The 20254-nt window shown below is 41.8% G+C and overlaps 1 protein-coding gene across 1 annotated transcript in view; it reads right to left on the bottom strand.

The window, feature by feature from the left end:
* Positions 1-18521, bottom strand: part of LOC147144936 (uncharacterized) — a 92008-nt gene extending 73487 nt beyond the window's left edge. The window contains exons 1-26 of the mRNA XM_086036500.1: positions 18416-18521; positions 18090-18323; positions 17873-17974; positions 16801-16992; positions 16549-16659; positions 15548-15740; positions 14818-14954; positions 14364-14588; positions 14078-14219; positions 13881-14004; positions 11606-11797; positions 11399-11536; positions 10640-10822; positions 10351-10545; positions 9013-9161; positions 8751-8919; positions 8532-8666; positions 7608-7760; positions 6546-6747; positions 6051-6179; positions 5802-5978; positions 5540-5611; positions 5342-5468; positions 5130-5263; positions 2184-2381; positions 1032-1181 (exon numbers count right to left, since the gene is read on the bottom strand). Coding sequence (XP_085892626.1) covers positions 1032-1181; positions 2184-2381; positions 5130-5263; positions 5342-5468; positions 5540-5611; positions 5802-5978; positions 6051-6179; positions 6546-6747; positions 7608-7760; positions 8532-8666; positions 8751-8919; positions 9013-9161; positions 10351-10545; positions 10640-10822; positions 11399-11536; positions 11606-11797; positions 13881-14004; positions 14078-14219; positions 14364-14588; positions 14818-14954; positions 15548-15740; positions 16549-16659; positions 16801-16992; positions 17873-17974; positions 18090-18300 — 3940 coding nt within the window. The 5' untranslated portion in view covers positions 18301-18323; positions 18416-18521. The remainder of the gene's footprint in view (positions 1-1031; positions 1182-2183; positions 2382-5129; positions 5264-5341; positions 5469-5539; positions 5612-5801; positions 5979-6050; positions 6180-6545; positions 6748-7607; positions 7761-8531; positions 8667-8750; positions 8920-9012; positions 9162-10350; positions 10546-10639; positions 10823-11398; positions 11537-11605; positions 11798-13880; positions 14005-14077; positions 14220-14363; positions 14589-14817; positions 14955-15547; positions 15741-16548; positions 16660-16800; positions 16993-17872; positions 17975-18089; positions 18324-18415) is intronic.
* Between the last annotated feature and the right edge of the window lie 1733 nt (positions 18522-20254).

The following is a 20254-nucleotide window of genomic DNA, read 5'->3' as shown; positions in this document are numbered from 1 at the left end:
CATTGTGACTTATATAATAGGTTTGCTTGTAAAAATGACATCAGTACTAAAATGCCCACCTCAAAAGACTCTGTAGTGATTTGAGGGCTTTTATTGTGATTAGGTTTACGACAAATTTCCCCGCCCCTTTTTGGGGCATGGCTTATGTTATGTTTTCGGTCTCAGCTGTCCACGTCACGGGAGGGAGCCAAGCGTGGCAATATTGCTCACTTTGTCAGTACTGTTGTCTACAACGGCGACCGATCGCCACCAAAATGCGAATGCACATTACTAATCTTGTCTACTTCAACCTGTGAAAGAGTAAAAGTGTTCTTCACAATACTTTGGATTTATTGACATAAAATGTGATATCATCATAATGACTCCACAAAATCAAAAATACTATGGCGATCGCTTCTCCACTTACACAGGCTGAAGCGGACAAGAGCATGAATGCGCACCCGAACCCCGACTGGTTTATATTTCGGACATTTAGCGACGCTAAACTTGTGTCAACTCTCGGGAGGCAGACGGCGACTGGCAGTGGGCAAGCAATCAGGCAAGCATGGATCTTTATCCCCCTTTAGTAAAGATTTTTAGTAAGAATGTCCACATACATTTTGGTGCCAATTGATCACAGTTTTTGGACATTATAAGCAATGAAAGTACAGTAATTTCCAATGGAGAGTTTGGAATCTGTTCCCCCAGTGACTCCGACCGAACAAGGATAGAACGGTACGGGGCGCGGCCATTCTCCTCATTAACAAGAGGTGTTATTCATGGAGTCACTTATTTCCTAATTTCTCCCAAATCTATTGATAAAATAGAAAATGACAACTCTTTCCATTTTCCTGATCAAAAAATATATAAAATGGACTTGTTAGTGAAAACATGGCCATCGTGGCCCCACCGTTCCTTTAATCTGCCAGACTATTTTAGCTGTGCCTAGAAATAGAAGACTGTGCACGAAATAGAAGTCTGTGCACTTACAATGATAAATGACTTTTTTTTTAGTGGAGCTCAAAAACAACAACAGCAAACTCTTCACTGACCAGCTTTGCATTTTCCAGACACATTAGTCAGCCTCTCCTTCTCACAGTAGTGTCCAGGGGGGCAAGGAAGGCAGCTGTCCAGACTTTGGGTCATATGCTCGGGGTTGTAGTAGCCACGAGGACACGGGTACTGAGTGGCATGCCTTGTACCTACAATAAGTACAATACATTTAAGACTGTTTAATTGTGGTATTTTCTACTTGTACTCACCAGACACAGCATTAAGTCCAAGTCCTTAATATAAGTGATTTCTACTGCGAGTGTTGTATAAAAAAAATCTACCTCTAAAAATCTGTCTAGAACAGAATGCACAATTCCCCCAAGGCCAAACAATCCAAATTTGGCTCAGCACTAAATGTTTTTGTCGTTGAAGTTCATGCATTATTGACTACGAAATTGAGGTCATTATTCAAAACTGTCAATTTTGCTACTTCTTGACTCACAACTTTATTTGGATTTAAAGCAAGATGAACTCATTCATTGCCATTGATGAATTTACTTGTCTTTTCACAGTCCAGCCATTCAATCACAGGAACTTATTTATACGTTTTCCATTTTTTTTCAAACAATAGGGTAAAAGAGGGTCTGGAAATGTCTGGCAGTGAATGAGTTGTAGGATCCTCCTTAATCAGAACAATACTGTAATTGTACAAAAACAACATGTAAGAGTGTCTCATAAACCATAGAATACACAATCAAGTGTAAATAAAAGTACAATAAGTAATAAGTATCCAACAAATTCACTAAATGATGCATATTTTATGTTTTTAATATTCAAAGAGGAGTCCTAGCAGAAGATTTGTCTGACATTATCTTGGTGGCAGAGGTAATAATGGTATATACGTCACAGGAAAGTGGAATAGCATTATTCCATTTGGATAAGAAGTGTTACTTGTGAGTGAGTGAGTGAGTGAGTGAGTGAGTGAGTGAGTGAGTGAGTGAGTGAGTGAGTGAGTGAGTGAGTGAGTGACTGAGTGAGTGAGTGAGTGAGTGAGTGAGTGAGTGAGTGAGTGAGTGAAGTCTGTGTCACGGTCAAAAAAAGTTTGTGCTTTTGAACAAAATTTGATTGTAATTGCAAGACATATTGGCATGAAGCTTCCAGTGAGCAAATATGCCAAGCAGGAGCACAAAGAGGTTTTCATGTGAGCCTACCGTCTGGACAATAGAACCCTGGCGGGCACGGAAACTTGGCAAAGTCGTTTGTCTTCTCCGGGCAGTAGTAGCCAGCAGGGCAGGGTGAACACACCGACTGTCCTGTGAGGTTTGTGTAGGATCCAGCCGGGCAGGATGCTGGGCTTGTACTGCCTTCCAGGCAGTAATGAGCGGGTGGGCAAAGACCTGCCTCCGAGCCTGCGGAGGGAAAAGCAATTAGATGCGGCAAATTGCTGCGATCATGACTGTTAAGCCATTATTATGATGAATATTGTGATAAAGCCCGATTAATCCATGTATCACATTCTACAAAACACCATCACACATTCACATTGCCTGCATTTGTCAGCATCTGTTTTTGTAATGCCTATTTGGGGTATTTTTCTCCACATATAAATTAGTCATTTTATTCAATTTGTGAGTAGAGTGCTGTGAATATGAATTATATAGTGTTTTATGTTAATTTATTACTTTAGTGCTGTGAATATGAATTACATAGTGTTTTATGTTAATTTCTTGGTTTTATTTATATTTTTATTCATATTTTATACATTATTTATTTATATCTATATCTATTAATATGTGTATCACAGCCTTTTATTGCTTTTTTTATTTATTGTATTGTTTGTAAAGTGCTTTGTTACAGCTCTGGCTGTTATGAAATGCGCTACATAAATAAAATTGTATTGTATATTGTAGTGTATAAATACATATGTAAACAACATCATCATCATCAATGCCGCAGCAAGACTCTTGACAAGGACGAGAAAGTTCGATAATATTACTCCGATATTAGCCAATTTGCATTGGCTCCCAGTCCACTTGAGATGTGATTTCAAGGTTTTGCTACTTAGTTAAAATACTGCACGGCTTAGCACCTTCCCATCTCGTCGACTTAGTGATGCCGTAAGTTCCGATCCGAAACCATTGGTCACAAAATGCCGGCCTTTTAGTGATGCCGAGAGCCAAAAAGAAGTTCGCAGGCTCTAGAGCATTTTCTTTTCGGGCACCGATGCTTTGGAATGCTCTACCGGCGGATATTAGAGGCACTACCAAAGTAGAAATGTTTAAAACACGACTTAAGAATTATTTGTACGATTCTGCATTTAGTTGAACTGTTTGTTTTGGCCTCTTTACTGACGCTTCTATTCTTTTTCTGCCCCCTTTTCCCAGGCTTGGGAATTTGGTGATGACGACCGAATTGGAGGCTGCTGTTTCGATCCAACTGACTGCTACAAGATTGGAGGCTGACCACATCCTCGGAGGCGCTGTTATGGAGATTTCTACATTGACGACCATTGGGCCCCTGCTCACTTTATCGATATCATCTTCCTGCAGCACTTCATTTGATTAACTTTCGGATCACTTTAACAAACACTGTATAGTACTATAATGTGTGTTCAATGTTGCCCTCTTGGCATCCATTACAGCCTGATCATCCTGGAAGGGGGATTTCCCCCATCTCAAGGTTTCTCACTTTTCCCCAGATGGGGTTGTTTTAGTTTTTCCTTGCCCTCCTGGGGGTTAAGAACAGATTAATCAAATGATCGAATCGATGTCCGATTACATCCGTCTTTACATCCCTAGCAATCACTGAATCACAATTTTCGGACGAATCTTATAATTTTGTTGTATGTATTGTCACTTGAATGGGGAGCTCAATATGTGTGATGTAGGTACAGTACTGTATGTGCAGAGTGTGCATGCGTCATGTGGCGGCAGGCGCGTCCTTTGAGCGATACACCCAGAAGTGTATGCGCGTGTATGGGAATGTTAGCCAGCTAATGAGCATTAAATAAACTGTTCAACAATACGGTCAATGAATCCCACCTTGGCAGTGTATCAACACCTCCGTCGCTAGTTGGCTGCCGGTCTCCCACTCGAGTGAGAGACCAGAGCGCCCAGAAGAGGGGCACCGCCCCGAGCTACCTTAGCTATAGGATGCTGTTCCATGGCAACATTATTTATTATTTACAACACCAACAGGCGCAGAAAAACGATCCAGATTCTACCTGCGGCTACAAAGCACTACAGGTTAAAGTAAGCCATTTTAAACTAAAAAGAAAAAATTAATTAGCTAGTTAGAAGCAGCAGTTGCCACTGTTCTCGCCAATTCAATAGATAAGTCCTCAAATAAGTGACTGTCAGACTTTGTGAAACGCTTTGAGCAGCGTATGGTGTATGGATTGATCACATTGTATTTTTCATTTGTTGGACTATGACGTTTTTCTGGTTTCGGAAAATTACAAAGATTGTAATTTTGATATTATTGTGATAATATTGCAATCCATTAGGAAGTCAATCACTGCCGTCACGGCAAAGGAATCAGGATTTTAGATCGAGTCCAAGATCTAATCTGTCATGTCAATCTAATTTGTCCAGTGCCTTCTGAACCAGTAGTTATGGCGCATGTAACTACAACTATATTCTACATTAGCTGTAGGAAAGTAGCTATCCCGCATTGTTTTTAATGCACTTCTTACAGGACACATGATCATCCCTTGAGGAGATTTGTAGGCTTGGTCAGATGAAACAGGCTGTGTGTCAGCAATGGCCTGTAGCTGTAGCTCCAAAGGCCTCTCCAATTTTGACACACACCACCGCACCTCACTTTTTCACGGCATAGGTTTATGGATGCTAGTCAGGAACCTCCAACCAATAGGGTGGCAGATGGGTGCACATAAGGCTCATGGCATGACTCCACGGAGCCTGGTTTCTATACCTGAAAGTGGTGGTATTAGGAGGTGGATTTAGTCAGGTAAGTCCCTACTGACGGTCATACTGACAAATGAATGCCCACTGGTTTTTAAGGGTGAGTAGGTGTTTTTCCGAGCTTTTTTAAAATTCCAATTAGATGAAAAGCTTAATACTAATATATGAAAAACACTTTTGTCGTTGATGGATGTCTGTAGGAAAAGGAAGCATTAATTTAGCATTACATGCTACCTGTGGCTGCTGAGTCTCCACCTGGACAGTAAAATCCTGTCTGACATTTTCCCGATGGTTGACTCAGACCTTCAGTAGCACAGAATTGACCTGCTGGACACGGGCTGCAGCCAGTAATATCTGTCACATAGAGACTAAAAGCACACACAAATAAATGTGGTAATGCAAAATGTTTAGTTTCTAAGAGATGTGTCATATTCTTGTTCCCTGACCGGTTTGAGTAAGTTCCAAGAGGACAGGGTAGCGGTAGACTGGTCCCCTCAGGACAGTATCTTCCCTTTGGACACGCTCCTCCAACTCCAGTGCTGTAATTTCCATCCGGGTTTGGGAAGTTTACACCTTTAAAATTGTGTATGTTTAGATTTGTGATTCAGTTCATCAGTCTGATGGAGTGATGTAACTTGAATTACCTGCCATGCAGTAATAACCAGCCTGGCAGGGCCCAGTGGGCTCAGAGAGACCCCAGTCCTCACAGTAAAAGCCTGTTATCAAGCATTTGAAAACAAAAACAGAACGTCACAATAAACTAAAAAATAAAATCATTTGAAAGACTCATTAGAGATGCAGTTGAATCAACTCAAAACAGCACTGCTCTAGATTTACATGTATTGAGTGACTTCTTTTCACTGTTGTCTTAGCGAAGTGATGACAAGCATGAGACAATGCTCTCACCTGCTGGACAAATGAGGCACTGCTCCACTTGGCTGAATCCCAACTGAGGGTTGTATGTGCCAGGAGGGCAGGGCAGGATGCCCCCCGCAAGACAATAGTGGCCTAATGGGCAGCGTTGGATGCCCTCTCCTGATAAACAGTAGCTCCCAGGGGGGCACTCTCTGCATGCTTCTGCACCTTCAAATAGAAACAGAATTGAAAAACTTCTATCTCTATTCCATACCATGTTTGATCTAATTTCATCAGTACCTGTTGTGTTTGTGTAGGTACCGTCGGGGCATGGTGTAGGGGAGGCTGAACCCATGAGACAATAGTGCCCAATGGGACAAATGCCGTCGGAAGGCTTTGGAGACATTGCGCCCCCTGAACAATAAAACCCTAAAAAACAGAGTAGGACAGATTTAGGGATTTAAAACAATTAACAAGAATGATGGCTAACCTTCATTGGTCACTTTAATCTCTTTAAATAAGCATAACACATCGAGCACGACATAAAATTAGCTTTATAAGAAAGAAAGAAAAGAAAGCTTATCAGCAAGAAGAGCTTTTAATTGAACTTTTTTTTTATTCTGGTTCTTTAGAAGTATCATGGTATTCAAATGTTAATGAGTTATAATTTCAAGGATTTTTATAATCCAAAATGGATACAAATGAAATGATAAAAAGTATCGTAGTTGTAGATTGTTTTAGTAATGTATGATACTTATACAGGTATGCTATGCTGTTATGAAGTGAGTACATCACCTGGTTGACATGTCCCTGAAGGTTGTATTATTCCAGTTGTGTTACAGTATAGTCCAGGGGGGCAGGGCAGGCAGTATGACAAGTTTTGGGCCCCCACAGTATTACTCCAAGTCCCAACAGGACAGGGGTGCTGCAGAGGGTGTTTGGTCCCTCTGGGGCAAACATAGCCTGCGGGACACACTCCCCCAGAGTCCACAGCAATCTGAAGGAATAAACTGTATAGTCATCATCAATTCAAACAAGCCACTTATCACAATGCACAATGTGCACAATTAGGATCAAATAATGCAAACCTATGCACTAAGATTATTTATATATATATCCATCCATCCAAACATTATCCAATCCGCTTATCCTCACAAGGGTCGCAGGCGTGCTGGAGCCTATTCCAGCTGTCTTCGGGCAGTAGACGGGAGACACCCTGAACTGGTTGCCAGCCAATTGCAGGGCACACAGAGACAAACAAACGTTCACACTCACAATCACACCTAGGGGCAATTTAGAGTGTTCAATTAACCTATCATGCATGTTTTTGGAATGTGGGAGGAAACCGGAGTACCCGGAGAAACCCACGCAGGCTCGGGGAGAACATGCAAACTCCACACAGGAAGGCTGGGGCCGGATTTGCCGGATATATACACATACACATTTCAAGAGGGAATGATACAATTACTTTTTTGTTGATATTTCACATACATTTGAATAAAGTTGTCAGCACTATAAATGTGCTATTTCTTTCCAAGATATAGCTCTCCAGTAAAATAAAAGATGACTCGATACCTATTTTGATTTTGATATATTTCAAAATGGAATAATTTGATTCGATGCACTCACGTGTTCAATATACATCCTATATATAATACAAACATATATTTTAATTTTTTAATGCCTTCCCTTAATCTGTACATTTATGTAGATTACTTCGCAACAATCACGATCACTAAATAAAACCACAAGTCAATCATCTAACATCATAGAATATCACTCAGAATTGACCACATGATAACAGTTATGTAGGATGAGTATACAGACAGCTTGAGTCATCTTATCAGCCAGTCTTACTGGAGAGGCTGTGGAAACTGCCGAGATGCAGTAATGCCCAGGGTCACAGAGGCCCTCGGGGTTAGAGAGGCCAGCTTTACTGCAAAACCATCCTGCCTCACATGGCCGACAATGCTGCACATCTTCACCACCGGGCTCATGCGAATACCACCCCTGAAATATCACATTACTTATTATTTACATTAAAAAAAGATCAGTTTCCCCAGTCATACACATCTAGTGGATATAAAAAGTCTAAACACCCCTGGCCAGATGCCAGTTTTTTTGTGACCTGTTCAGATCAATGAAATTGTTTTCATCTTTTGGAAAGGATAAGTAAAACTAAATGACTGAAATAAGGTGGTTGCACAATTGTGCACACCCTCTTTTAACTGGGATGTGGCTATGTTCAGAATTAATCAATCACATTCAAACACGTGCTAAATCGGGGTCAGAGCACATCTGACACTATTTAAAGTGCCTCTGATTCACCCCAATTAAATTTCAGATGTTCTAGTAGGCTTTTCCTTTCCTTTCCTCCTATCAGAAGACTGAAGGTTTTGTGCTAACACTACTTGCTATGTTGAACTGTTCATAATTCCCTCCACCTTGTGTGAGGACTAAATTCCAGCTAAAGAAAAATATTGAGCCCCAAAGCATGATGCTGCCACACACAATATTTCACTGTAGGTATGGTGTTCTTTTGGTGATGAGCAGTGTTATTTGTGCCTAACATACTTTTAGGAATTACGGTAAAAAAATGTCAACCCTTGTTTTATCGAACTATAACACTTTTCCCCACATGTATTTGGGAGATTTTCTTACGGTCCGATGACACTAAGGTTGAACTAGGTCTAATTTTTTTCCATCTCAAAACCTGGCATTTGAACAGGGGGGGGTTGTAATCTTTTTATATCCAGTGAATGCATTATGCACTCAACTAACTGTAGGACAGGGGTAGGCAACAGAAGATGCTGGAGGGCAGTAATATCCCTTTGGGCATTGTGGTGGCAAGGACAAGCCTGTCTGGTTGCACAGTTGACCTCCTTGACACTGCACACATGATTGTGCACCTTGACGCTTTGGAGGATAAGAGAAAACAACCCTGAATAAGGTAATTATATATTAATTCTGCATCAGCACAACCTCAGTTTTTGTTCATACTGGCTGGAAAGTTGCAATAGGACAAGGCTCTGGCCGGACTGCTCCTTCCAATGTGTAGTGACCCTGCTCTGCTTCATGCTGAATAGGAGAAGCTGAACCGCCAGTGCAGTAATATCCAGGAGAGCAGGGGCCTGAAGGGGAAGTGTTGTTGGAACCTAGACAATAAAATCTTACAGGGAGAGAACCACAAGGTATTAGAGCTTGTGTTTGTTTGTTTGCTTCTTTCTTTCTTTGTTTGTTTTTTACTGTAAGGTGATGTTACCCTGGTGGACAACTGACACAATCTTGAGGTCTGCCCAGACCAGTACTGTTGCTGAAAGTTCCAGGGGGACATGGAATAGGCGAGGAGGAAGCTGATGGACAGTAACTTCCTGGAGGGCACAAACCACCTGTATTTCCGTCCACTGGAGTCTAGACACAACAAAAGATGTCCAAGTGGACGACATGAAGAACATGTGTTTGTGTAAAACAAACCAACAGGAAGTGGAAGTTAAAGAACATAATAGAGATCAGTCCCTTCTTTGCAGCTATAAATGGTTTTACTCTTCTCACAAGACATTCTGCCAGATGTTAGAGTGTGTCTGTGAAAATTATTCTCCATTCATCCAAATAGATTTACGAGGTCAATGATGGTAGACCTGATGTCCCAAAGGCATTCGATTGAGGGGTTGATTTTGGTGTTCTGAAGCGCTTCCATCCGAAACTCCCCCAATTATGCCTGTATGGACCTTGATTTGTGCACTGGGGCACAGTCATGCTTGGAGACAAAAGCGACCTCCCTCTGATTCTTCCCACAATGTTGGAAGCATGTAATTGTCCTAAACATATTAAGACATAAGATGACAAACTAACAATGTCCGCTGTGTCAAATTTAGACTTTGTTTTTACTTTACAGGGACTTTAAGGAATCTAAGGAGTTTAGGAAAACCCCTGACAGATTTAATAATTAGTTTAGAGGTGTGTCTCAATATTCCCGCCTATATAGTGTGTCAAGGCAAGCCAGAAGTAATGAACTAGTATTATTACTGTATACAGCAGAGCTGGGAATTCCACGAATCTGACGGACATCTATACGCCTATGATGCACACCCATTTTGTAGGTGATAAACGATAGACGGGAAACTTATTAAAAAAAAATAGATGGACTAAGCATAGACAGAAGCACATTTTTTCCATCAATGTCATCGTCTATCGTCGATGGCCGCGGTGAGGCTTCCATTTCCCGTTGGCCATGGTGTGGCTTTTTGACAGCTTCTGGGTCTTAAAAGGAGATATATTTAATCCGGCCGCGGTGAGGCTTCCATGAAACGGTGAGTCTAGTGTTTCAAATTTTGCTCAGCAGGGTGGAAGATGAAGTTGGTCGACGGTCAACAGAAGCCCATTTAAAATGATAGTCGGACCGACCTATAGGCGATTACTATTTGACGGATGGCGATAAATTCGGACCGACAAATTTTCGTAATATACCCAGCTCTGGTATCCAGTCTCTTACCAATTCTGAAAATGGCAATAAAATGAAGAATTACATTTCAGTCCCACATTGGGATTTAATGTGAGGTCCTTATTCCTGTAAAAATCGTATTACACAGTTGTTACATACTGCAGACTTGGCTCCTTCTTTGCAGTAGAATCCACTTTTGCATATGCCAGAGGGCTCTGTCAGGCCCACACCACTGCAGTGCCAACCTGCACCACAAAAAGAACACTCCGACTCATCACTGAGAGCTGAGCGTGAGCCATAGCTTCCTTCAGGACAAGTCTGGGGAGTGGAGGATCCTTCTGGACAGTAAAACCCCTATAAAGGCAATGATAGATAGGCACTAATAAAGAGACGCTGCATGCACTGTTGGAAATCCTGTGTCAGTCTATAAAATGGTGTATATTGCCACCTGAGGGCAGACAGAGGGTGTGTGCACTCCTGGTCTGTCACAGTAGTGCCTGGACGGGCATGAAATACACGCCTCTCCACTGTGACCAGATGCTGTGCTCCTGTATTGTCCAGCTTGGCAGGGGTTGGAATACAGGTATCCAGTCCCGGTAGGGCAGTAATACCCATCAGGGCAAATGCCAGTCTGCAATATAGGAATAGGTCAGGTAGACTGTGAAACATGCTAAAAAAAAACTGCGCTAAAGACACGCTAAATGAACAAACGTCATGGGAATGTGAGAGTACACCTCTTCCACAGTTAATTAAACAGTCATGGGTTGTAAAGGGCACCATGAATCATTGACGAGTAGTGATCGACACTATATGCGCAGCAAAAAATATATGGATCGATAGATAGATAAATAGATAGATAAAGAGAAAGAGAGAGAGAGTGAGATTGATTCTATAAAAGGGGGGTACGGACAGGGCCGGCTCGTGGATAACAAAAATCTCTGTGTATAAATGATGCCCACTGAAATGCAATTTTTGTAAACCCCAATTATTAGATATTGAAAATAAAATCTGTGAATGGTGAGGATCCGCAAATATTCTGGGGTTCACTGTAGTAGAGGAAATATGTTATAATCGCCCCCACCCCAAATAGCAAGTTTTACTTTTAAAATGTTATTTTCAAAATTAATCAAAGGGCCACTTCAGAGCGTGGAACGCCAGTTGCCCATCTCTGGTCTAGGTAGTGAAACATGCATCGCTGCACTCTTACAGGTGTGGTGATGGGGTGCTCCTCAGGTTGCTCAGAATAACAGTACTTTCCCGCAGGACACGGGACACACTCAGTGATCTCGCTTGAACCAGGATATTCACTGTAGGTACCATTGGGGCAGGGAATGGGGTTGGGATCCTGCAAGGAAATGTGCCAAGACCTCTCAAGAAGCAATAATAAGACTGACTTTTCACTTATGAAACTCACAATGCCTCCTCCAGGGCAGTAGAAGCCACGAGGACAAAGGGTGGCCAAGCGACGAGGGTCTCGAGCTAAGCCCTGAGAGCAGAGAAAGCCCGGGGGGCACACCATGACACTTAGCATGGCTTCCTCACTTGTGGTCTCGTTACTGCAGAAGTGGCCCGGCAAGCATGGAGAACACTTTGCAGCACCTTCATCCTACACACACACACACACACACACACCCATACACAAACACACACGGAAGGTTATGGAGGAAGATTCAGCAAGTTGTTGATGTTAAAGATATCCACCGATATGGAGGAGGTACACCACAAGATGCAAACTTAAAAGGCAAAGGGAGGAGAGGAAAATGGAAGGTTGAAGAAATCATACATTATCCAACACTGGACAACTACAGCAGAAACAACAACTATAATTTATACAATTTGGAGTTCAACTCAAATGTTCTGTCAAAATATGCCTCAAAGTAATTTGCTTTTAGAGAGTCTAAAATCGAGTACTTTTTTTTTTACCCAATTTGCAGATGCACTGGTGTGCAAAGCAGAAACGTCCTATAAGGCGTAGCGCGCCAAATTCACAAAAATGCTGAACCAAACCATTGTCCCATGAAAATGATGAGGTGGCTTTTACGCCAAGCACTATTTTCTGTCACAAAATTATCAATTGCGTCGGGGACGAGGTTGCTTCGTGCGCTGGCATGAGATGAGAGCAACACGGCCCAACTTACATGCTAGACTAGACTTGCGCTGGCACGAAAATTAAGTTACGGCCGTTTTTACACCAAGTCCAGAGGCACCAGTTAGGGCCCAATATCTGCACAATTCTTTCTATGTAGAACTCTGTTTTTGCATATATTCATAAATACTATTTTAAACAGACATCATGTACTGTATGTAGGAACAAATCTCTGAAAACATTATTAAAAAAAAAAAAAAAGGATAATACCGTGTTTTCTGGACTATAAGCCGCTACTTTTTTCCTAGGTTTTGAATCATGCGGCTTATATAAAGGTGTGGCTATTCTGTGGATTTTTCTTCCACCGTTAAGTGCGCTCTAACAGGAATTAATATCAAAACTAAGAAAAAAATCAATGCAAAGAAGAAGACGCAAATTTTTGTTTCGCAGATAGAACACTGATGACAAATTGCAAACAGTTAATTATTTTCAATTCCTCGCCACTTCATCATGGAACCCACATGAAGGAGTTTGTGTGATGCGAGTTTTAAGTTGAAGGCCATCGATCTTGCTTTGCAGGAAAGAAACTGCGCTGCTGCACGCAAGCTTAGCATCAATGAATCTATGGTGACTGGTGAGACGTTGGAGGCGAAAGCGGGAAGTGAAATGAAGATACCATTTATTTTCTCTCGGTTCTGTTCCGTTTTAATCAGCAAAGTTGCTGCCATGTTAAAAAGCACTGTTAGGAAAGAATCTGTTAAGGTACATACATGTACGTTTACAGTTCTAAATCGTTCTGTAAATGCCAGAGCTGGGCATTTTGCTAAAAATTGAGCATCCGTTATTTGTCATCCGTCTGCAGCGTGGAGACTCTTCCCTTCCGTTATTTGCCTTTTTTCGGGGGGAAAAAAATTATATATAGGCCTGTCTGCCTCTGATTTTAAACTGGCTTCTGTCAACAATTCCGACCGCAAACTTCAATAAATACCGACAACAACTTAGTGACGGATAGACGATGCCCACCTCTGGAAATAAATGTGTATGAACAGTATGTAAATAAAACAAATAGTGACAAGCTTTGAAAACTAAAAATAACAGCATTGCTCCCCAGTGTAATCTTAAAGTGGAAGTCAAGTCACATATATAATTTACAGTAATATCTTCTATGCAGGCACTGTGATGTCATTTTCAGCTGACAGCAAGTGCCAAAACAGTGGATTTTGCTGCTTAATTCGTATTTCACAAATGTAATATTAATCAGAATACTGTGTTTGGACTAGTAGGACTCGCTAGGACATAAATGCCTGCATGTTTCATAGAGATTTAATGATGGTGACAGTTTGAACTTTGGAACAACTTATGGTAAACTTAGTTTTAAAATTAGAACTTGGAAGAGTCAGCCAGCGTCACAGAATGGATTGTCGAGGTTCGTATAATAATGATTGTTCCTCTGCTTGAAAGATAGGAGGTGACTAATACGAGACGTATCACCGTGGGGGCTGAAAATGTAAAAAATAGCACCGTCAAGATGAGACTACAAACATGATCAGCTTCTTACTGATCAGTTGACCAGTCACAATAGATGGTGGGCGATGGCCCTTACAGAGTAGCTGCCGGCTCCGCATACTTTGGGGTTAACAGTGGCTGAGTGGGAGCAGAAATAACCGGCGGGGCAAGTAGAGCAGTCCTCCAGTGTCTGACCTCCTTTCAGACGGCGAAATGTTGAGCTGGAGAAAGGCAGGATGGGAGTGTAAATACTAAACAAATCTCTTGGATATTTAATGTAGAGTTTGTGCTTACAGGGGGCAGGGGGCAGGTTTGGAGGTGCCTTCGAGACAATATGAGCCCTCAGGGCAAGGCAGGCAATCTTCTTTCTGCCTATTGCCCATGAGGATGCTGTATGTACCTGCAGGGCAAGGAAACTGGCCACCATATGCGGTCCCTGAGGATGCAGCATCAACACAGCTGTTTGCACATAAATGCCTCATGCATTTAGTTCCTTGAAAAATGTCATATTTTACATGATCCATCTTGAATATTTTTACAGCTTTGAGATCATACAATAACAGCTTCTATTTCTGTGTACCTTCAGGACAGTAGTGCCCAGAGCTACATCGGCCCGATGGCGCTCCTGATCCCACCAAACAGTACCAGCCCTGTGGGCATGGCTGGCATTCGCTTTCAGCTTCTAATCCACTCTGACCACTCCAAGTGCCCACGGGACATTTGTACTGGGTGGGGAACTTGGTGCCAGGTGGACAATAATGGCCTACAGAGCAGGAGAGAGGTGGTCTGTGGATACCACCTGTCCCTAAGAATCAAAGCGAGGGATAGAATATTGAGAAAGAATGAACAAAAACATAATAAGATGTTTTTTTCAATAAATAAAGGACCTCTCACGTACATTATATATACAGTATGTAATTCATGTACCTGTATAAAACAGCTGTCATTGGTCATTGTGAATCATAAAAGGAAGCCAAATGTAACCATATTAACGTATCGACCATTTTTTACAACAACAAACAGGAGCAACGAACCTCGAAGACAAGCGTATCGGGCCGGACACTGCTGGCATTGTGAACGATCTGTGAGGTCCGTGCGGTTGCTCAATGTCCCTGGAGGACATGCATTGCTTGGGCCATTGGGTTTAGATGAACCAGGAGGACATACAAACCTATTGCAATTAAAACAAACAAAACAGAAAAAATAGAAATTACAAACAAATTGCTATAATGCGTATATGAAAAGAATGGACATTTCATGAGATTCAGTACAAGTTCGAATACAGTTCCTATATATTGTTTAGGGTGTATGTCCATTTGCTACAGGTAAGAAATCCCACAGATAACACAGAAAATTAAAATTTCAAATTCGATATCAATACCCAGTAAAATACTTGATACTATTTTCGATACTGCAGGGATTAAAAAAAAGACAAATACTTTAAACCAGCATAAAAAATATTTCTATTAACATGAACAAGGCTGGCTGGTCTGTCCCTCCTGCCATCACTGAACTGGCCATAATTAGCAGCAGTAAAACGTGGAACTGCAAATGAGGTCGCAGTGAGGGCTCTCCTGACTGCTGGATAGGCTGCGCTGCTTGCAGAGTGCGCGCGATGGTCGCTGCGGGCACGGGCACCGTAGTTTCGATACCATGACATATTAGTATTATCATTAGTATTCGGATACGGCGTGTAAGTATCAATATTTTGTAAAGTATCTTTTTATTGTATTTTGACAACAGTAACGTGTGGACGTTCCTCACCCGTGCATGCAGTCCACATCTGGAGCCGTCAAAGCAACCTGAGTGCAGGCCTTCCCCGCATAGCACTCTCTGCAGTCAACCAACTCGGCCTGACCCTCCAAGGGATTAAATGAGCCCGGCAGACACGGCACAGGGTCACTTGTCCCCTCAGGGCAATAGAAACCAGCCGGGCATTTGAGACAGTCCTTCGAACCTAGAGGAGGAGCACATTTTCAGTGTATGGACACGCTATCAGTGGATTCACCGTAGGTGTTGTCTGCATAATTATCCACGCTTGTATTGAGAATGATACATTATGAAGTTTGCTTATTATTTACATGAAAGTAGTTTACACATTTGAACTAATTTGATGTTATTTCATTCTATTATTTTCTTTACTCTTATTTTTTCCATACAATTCCTGGTATATCTGGCATTTACCATATTTCTGTATAAAGTAAGCCTTCTCTGCCCTCTTTGTGGCCATCTGTCAATTCAGATTTACCTCACGATTCGTCATCAATATATGGACCAGGGACGGAGCTATGGGTGGGCACATGCCCACCCAGATTGACAGACTGCCCACCCAGTGAGATTCATGAAAAAATATATATACTTTAAAATTTGTAATTATTATTGAATTATTTTTGAATTTCTGATTCCTTGTGTGTTTTTTTATTTATTTTATTGAATATTAAGAATGGCATTATTGTGGTTGTCTAAGGAAGATTTGAACTTCATATTATATGATGTGTCAGGACAGGAGGATTGTGCGAAGTGAGAGAAATATTCAGGCCCATCCTGATTTTTCCAGGCCCACCCATTAGCCACGTACTGGCTCCGCCCCTGACATGGACTATCATCATTTTCTAAAAATAACTGTGCTTACGTCTCAAGAAACTGCAACACATTCTTAAAGGGCAAACATGAGCTTCCTGTTTAAGGAATTCATGTCCGTGTATCGGAAAAGGTTATCAATATTTCATTATGTATTTGTGTTAGAGGATGGCATATAAACCAACTTATTGCTCCTTGATGACGGGTGAAGGTGCCTCTGGGACACGTGACTTCCTCCAGCGTGCCAGCAGGACAGAACCTTCCACGAGCGCAAGGCAAGCCAGGAGCTGAGGAGCCTGTCAATAGAAACACACAGCATCGCACTGGAGCATTTTAAGCCATAACATTACTTTTTCTCCTGCACAGGGGTAGAATTTAATTACAGTGCTGTTTTGTTTTGTGTATTTCTCCTGCCAGTGAGATCACTCTGAACTTACCTGCAGGACAGAACCATCCTTCGCTGCATCTTTTGCAAGCTGCCCTACTTGTCTGACCCACTTGTTCTCCTGCTGTTCCAGCAGGGCAAGGTGACCCGTTAGGGGTAGCTGTGCCCTCCTCACAATAGAAACCCGGTGGGCACAAGAATTGAGGGGAGGGTCGACCTGAAGTCCCTTCCGGGCAGTAAAACCCTACAGACAAATATTTGTGAATAGGAAAATAACACTTATAACAGGACATAATATGTACTGCAAGTAGCCATGTGACTGGATAAAGTAATGGATTATTTCATATTAGTATGGGATTTGACTGCAGCTACAGAAAATATTTGGTGGGTTTTGCACACAAAATAATTCATTATCAATAGTATACTATACTTGGAGAAACAGAACTTTTTAATTAAATAAGATGATCCATCCATGATTTTCTATAGTGCTTATGCTCAGAGGGTCATGGATGATATGAAATCTTTCCTAGCTAACTTTGGTCAAGAAGCAGAGCAGAGTATGTTTTTGAATTGTGAGAGGCAGTCGGGTACAAGGAGAAAACCTATGCAAGCATGGGAAGAACACGCAAACTTCACACAGGATGGCCTGAGCCGAGAATCAAACCCACGTGAGGAAACTTACCAGTACTGCTAACCACTAGCCCACAATTGCCTAACTAAGATTGTGAGAGATTCAAAATGAATTGTTATTGTGATTATGTTGCCTTAAGATTGGGCAGGTGCTAAGACACTCATTTTGACGGAATACTGTATTTCCAATTTTAACGTAACAGATCTTAACTTTTTGTGTCATTTACATCTACATCTTTTCCATAGAACACGTAGAGGATTTCGACCACAACACAAAGAGCTTACTAGGCCTCTGTTAAGACTGAAAACCAGCACTATCGTGTAAGTATCTCTTGAATACACACAAATTTACACTTCATCTTTTAACATTGCTAAACAGCTCCAAAACGTTTTGTGGCAATATTAATTTAAATTGTCATTAAACTGACCATAACTACAATTGGCTGAGGTAGTTACCTTGATAATCAATCAACAATGGTATGTAAGTCTGCTACCTGCAGGACAAACTGTGCAGTCTGTCAGCCTCTGGAGACCTTCTTTGGGGCCATAGCTCCCTGCAGGACAAGGTTTAGCTACACCCCCTTCACAGTAATGACCTATATTGAAAAATATACATACTTTCTATAAATTGCAGACATATGGATATTATTGTCTCACTTCCAAGAGAAATGGACATTAATGTATAGTGTTATGAAAGTGATGAACACTAACCTAATGGACACACAATACAGATTGAATCCTCCTGTGGGTGTTTGTATGTGCCTGGTCTACATGTAATGGGTTGACTTGACCTTTGGTCTGACTGCCTCCAGAGTGACGGCATGGCTCCCCCGCACATTGCGGAAGTATCATTACATATGTGGCATGAAGTCTGGCCGAGTGTGGAAGTTGATCCAGGTGGACAAGTGAGCGGCTGAGACATCGCACTGTCTGGACAGTAACTTCCTGTGGAAGTCACTTTCATAAAGTACACTTTACTTGCGTGTGGCTATTATAGCTCACTACTACTCATATACATTGTGGTATTTTTTCCAAACCTGCAGGACATTGAAGGCAGTAGATGGTGCATGCACTGGAGTAGAAGCCTGGGGGACAGTCATTACACTCTGTGTGATGGAGGTTTGGCTCTTTTCCGGGCCCACACTGTTAGACATGAAATTACTGTCAGTTAATAATGCATGTAACAAGACACAATAATCATCTCTTACTTTGTGTGCAAATCCAAATGAGCAAATGGAGCCTATAGGACATGTTAGACACTGGAGAATCCCTTCAGGAGAATGTTCCCCAGGAGGACATAAGAAGATGCTGCCATTGGCTGGAAAGCAGGAGAAACCTGCTGGGCAAAGCCTGCAGTCCACTCTGTCCTCAGACGTGATCAGACCTGGAAAACAAGGCTGCAACACACCACAGGAAGTCGTGACATAATACAATCTCTCATTCATAATAGAAGACACAAACACCATTGGTATTCTACAGTACATCTTAATGCCTAAGAGTATATGTGTGTGTATACAGAGGTGGGCGTTATGTCTGACCGACGGACCGCCAGGCTATCCCGTCTATGACTGACACCCATTATGGTGACTTTAGACGATAGACGGGTAACTTAAAAAAAAAAAAAAAAACAGACGGATGGAATTGGATTTCCGTCCATCTGAGTAATCATAACTAACCTTCACACAGCAGGTTCAACAAACTCTGAGTCTAATCCTGAAGTCTGAGTCGATCTACTCTGAGATAGGAAACTCTTGAGTATCCGGTTCCAGAGCCAGCATTCGTAATGAATGAGGAAATGCAATGGAGTGCATGGCTTTGATAGAGGCCGGAGACAAAGAAAAACTCACTTGATCCCGACTAGGTTAGGTTCAGAGAGTCTGTTACTGTGGTAACTGACCGAGAGCTTAAGGTACCGCTCTCTCTGAAACCGGCTAGAGTTACCCCTCTTTCTCTGTTTTGAGTTACCTACCTTTTTGAAACGGAAAACTCAGACTTTGAGTTTTCACTAAACCTGCTTTGTGAAACTGACCCCTGGTCAAGTCCACACGGACCTCACAGTAAATTAAGTAGATGAAAACACAAACGGAAGCCCGTTTAAAAATAGGTGGACCGGCCTACAACTATTTGTTCCGGCAGGACAAAAATGCGGATGGACAAATAATGACGAACAAAAATCACAATCTTGACAAGGCCCATAGTGAACCTTTGCTATGTGTTGGAGTGGGACTCACACTTCACACAGTGTGGAGACCAGGGGTGGGAATCGATGGGTACTTCACGATTCGATCCGATTCCAATTCAGAGGCCCACGATTCGATTCAATCCCGATGCTTCACTACATCGGCTTACATTTTATAGTCCATGCAAAACACTCGTACCTTTTTAAAAACAATAAAACTCAAGGAAGAGCAATGATTTATACTTCACACTTTGACTTCACTGCGCTCGTATGAGGTTTTGCTTGTTCCGCCATCTTGTCACGTATTAGCTTAGCATAGCACAGACATCTGGCGTACAAATGCACTTAATCACTTTGCATGCTTTTAGTTTTTGTATTTCAACTTTAAATATTGATTATTAATACCTATAAATCGAATTAGAATATTTTTAATACGTTGAACGATGCATCGAAAAAACGATTATCATTCCCACTCTTGGTAGAGACAGTGCTGAACCATATAAAAACAATATGAATTCACGATTTATTCATTGTGGCTAAAGGCAACTCAATCAATGAAATATAAGATCGTTGGACTTTTTAGATATTTGGTTTACCTTGCAGTCACCGATCCTGCTTTTCCCTGTGTATGGATTGAATGTTCCCAAGCCACATCGCTGAGCCGCAGATACATTTCCAGGACAACTGTGGAGCACGC

The sequence above is a fragment of the Filicampus tigris genome, chromosome 7, assembly GCF_054856515.1.
Source record: "Filicampus tigris isolate MCC_2025a chromosome 7, RoL_Ftig_1.0, whole genome shotgun sequence".
In the NCBI taxonomy this organism is placed as follows: Eukaryota; Metazoa; Chordata; class Actinopteri; order Syngnathiformes; family Syngnathidae; genus Filicampus; species Filicampus tigris.
The sequence above is the reverse complement of the archived record's forward strand: the minus strand, read 5'-3'. Positions and strand labels throughout refer to the sequence as shown.